General features: G+C 31.6%; 1 protein-coding gene across 1 annotated transcript in view; it reads right to left on the bottom strand.

Moving 5' to 3' along the window:
• The window catches only part of SHPRH (SNF2 histone linker PHD RING helicase, E3 ubiquitin protein ligase), a 175929-nt gene that overhangs the window by 81647 nt on the left and 91997 nt on the right, over positions 1-2285 (bottom strand). Inside the window, exon 17 of the mRNA XM_012655519.1 lies at positions 600-754. Within this exon, the coding sequence (XP_012510973.1) occupies positions 600-754 (155 nt within the window). The remainder of the gene's footprint in view (positions 1-599; positions 755-2285) is intronic.

Here is a 2285-nt window from a genome sequence, read left to right as displayed (position 1 = left end):
AATTTTTGTCTAAATTAGTTTCTAAGCCTCAAAGAAAGAAACAGATTTAAAACAGTAAACACACACAAAGGATAAAAATGAATTATAAAGGGAATATTTTTAATGTAGAAATAAAAAGACTGATGGAGTTATGTTTTAATCCTGAGATACAAAGGAGAATTTATTGGAGAAATTTATTGGAAATTATTGATATCTGTTCATCATTAGCAAAAGCAAACGCTGCAAAAGAAAAGCTTTTAGTTGTTCTACAGGAAGATTTTTCTAGTTCTGATAAAACTGAGGTGATAGAAAATATGTCTAAAAAGTAACTGAGAATACCTATAGGTTTTATTAATAGCACATAAAAGATGTTCAAAAAATAGATGATTGTGTCATCTGTAGAGAAACAAACAAAATGCACCAAAATAGTTACAGTTAAACATAGAAGAGATATGAAATTTCTCATCTTTGACCTATTTAGATCCATAAAAACAATGGCTCAAATTAAGAATGGAGATTAAATATATACTTATAGAAGAGATCACTGTCCTGACTCTACTTTTTCAACAGGTCTTGAATTTTTGTTAAATCTATTTGCTGTGCCTTTTTCTGTGATTTACATGCAAATTACCTCATGTGGTTCTATGATATGAAGAACAGGTGGACTGGGTTTGGGCTCCCTAGGATCACGCACTCTTAGTCGTTCTGTAGCCATTGCAAGTTCATCAACAGCAGATACACGATTCCTCAGAGCCATCCAATATTCATGAAGTAACTGAAAGAACAGAAAAGACAAAGACAGTGGTAAAGCATATAATTAAAATTGGTTAAAACCACCAAGATGTGCCCTGAGCAAAAGTCTTCATGAGGTCTTAGACATACATGTTTTTTCATTAAGCGTCTAAAGTACAAACAATAATTCTTTGGGCCAGTTTAGAATGAGGAAGTGAGACTAAAAAATCTCCACAGGATACTGCCTCTTTAGATTCTTAAGAACAGAATACCCAAAGATTCCTTGGTGGAACCAAAGATCTTTACAGTTCAATACTGGGCTGATGGAATCTTTTCTCTGCTTTATTTTAAATGTTTTTATTGTAACGTATTTCACATATTCAAAATAATATATATGGCAACAAGAATGTAAATGAGTATTCACCATCCAGTTTAAGAAAAACTTCTCAGGAAAGCCTCTGTTGTGTTCCTTCTCAATCGTATCAGTCTCTTCTCACATATTCCTCGTTCAAGGAATATGTGAGGAAAGGCCCAACAATGGGGTAACTACTATTCTGAATTGTATTTATCCTTATGGACTTTTCATTGGAGTTAAACTACATGCATGTATCCTTAAGAATCTGGTTATATATGCTTCATAAATTTATAGAAATGGTATTAATCAGCATAAATTTTTTGACATGCTTTCTTCACTAACTATTTTGAGGCAGATCCTGGTTGATATATATAGCAGTAGCTCATTTATTTGCTTTTCTGTGAAAAGGTCTGCAAGGTTATGCAGAAAAAAATGCACAAAAACCTGAGAGAAGTGCACAATAAGCACTCCTCTGGACAAAGAGTATATAACCAAACTGAGCCCAAAGGAAGAATACAGGGCAACCGGACATTGTATATAATACTATCTTCTTCCATGCCTGGCTATAATAAACAGTGTTAATGTGCTCTGTATTTACAATAGTAATGTGTGAGGAAAAAAACTATTATGAACCAATGATTTTGACTTTATAAAAGTATACCCCAATTTATCAAATAATATATGAACTGATATTATAGATGACTTCTTTTTCTGAATGAAACGTTTTCTCCAAACTTTAAGAACTTAAAAAAAAAAGATATTGAATGGAATTATGACATTATAAATAAATGATACACTTCTTTCCTTTCTCTACCCATCTCACCTGCAAAGTAGGATAATGAATAACAAATCCAAATATAAAAAACAATTCTAAGTTAATGAATTCTGGAATCTCACCTCCAGTACAGAGTTATAATATGATGAAATCATGAAAATATAAATACGAAAGGCTACTTTGTGCTTTACTCACTGGAATGGTTTCCAACCTCTTGTAGGTTGAGAAGTATTTACTATGTTTCCCAATGTTTAAGATTGTTGATATTTGGCTGTTTATCATGGAGCAAAAGCACAACAAAGATAAAAACAAAACTCTAATTTCAAAGAATAGCAGCACAAAATCAAGCTAAGAATAGAATGAAACATTTTTACAGCTAAACAAAAGGTTTCATATAAATTTCAGTTCAATAATGATTTTTAGTAATTTAATAAATAGAATGTC

This window comes from Propithecus coquereli, unplaced genomic scaffold (assembly GCF_000956105.1).
Source record: "Propithecus coquereli isolate 6110/MARCELLA unplaced genomic scaffold, Pcoq_1.0 Scaffold48, whole genome shotgun sequence".
Lineage (NCBI taxonomy): Eukaryota > Metazoa > Chordata > Mammalia > Primates > Indriidae > Propithecus > Propithecus coquereli.
The sequence above is the reverse complement of the archived record's forward strand: the minus strand, read 5'-3'. Positions and strand labels throughout refer to the sequence as shown.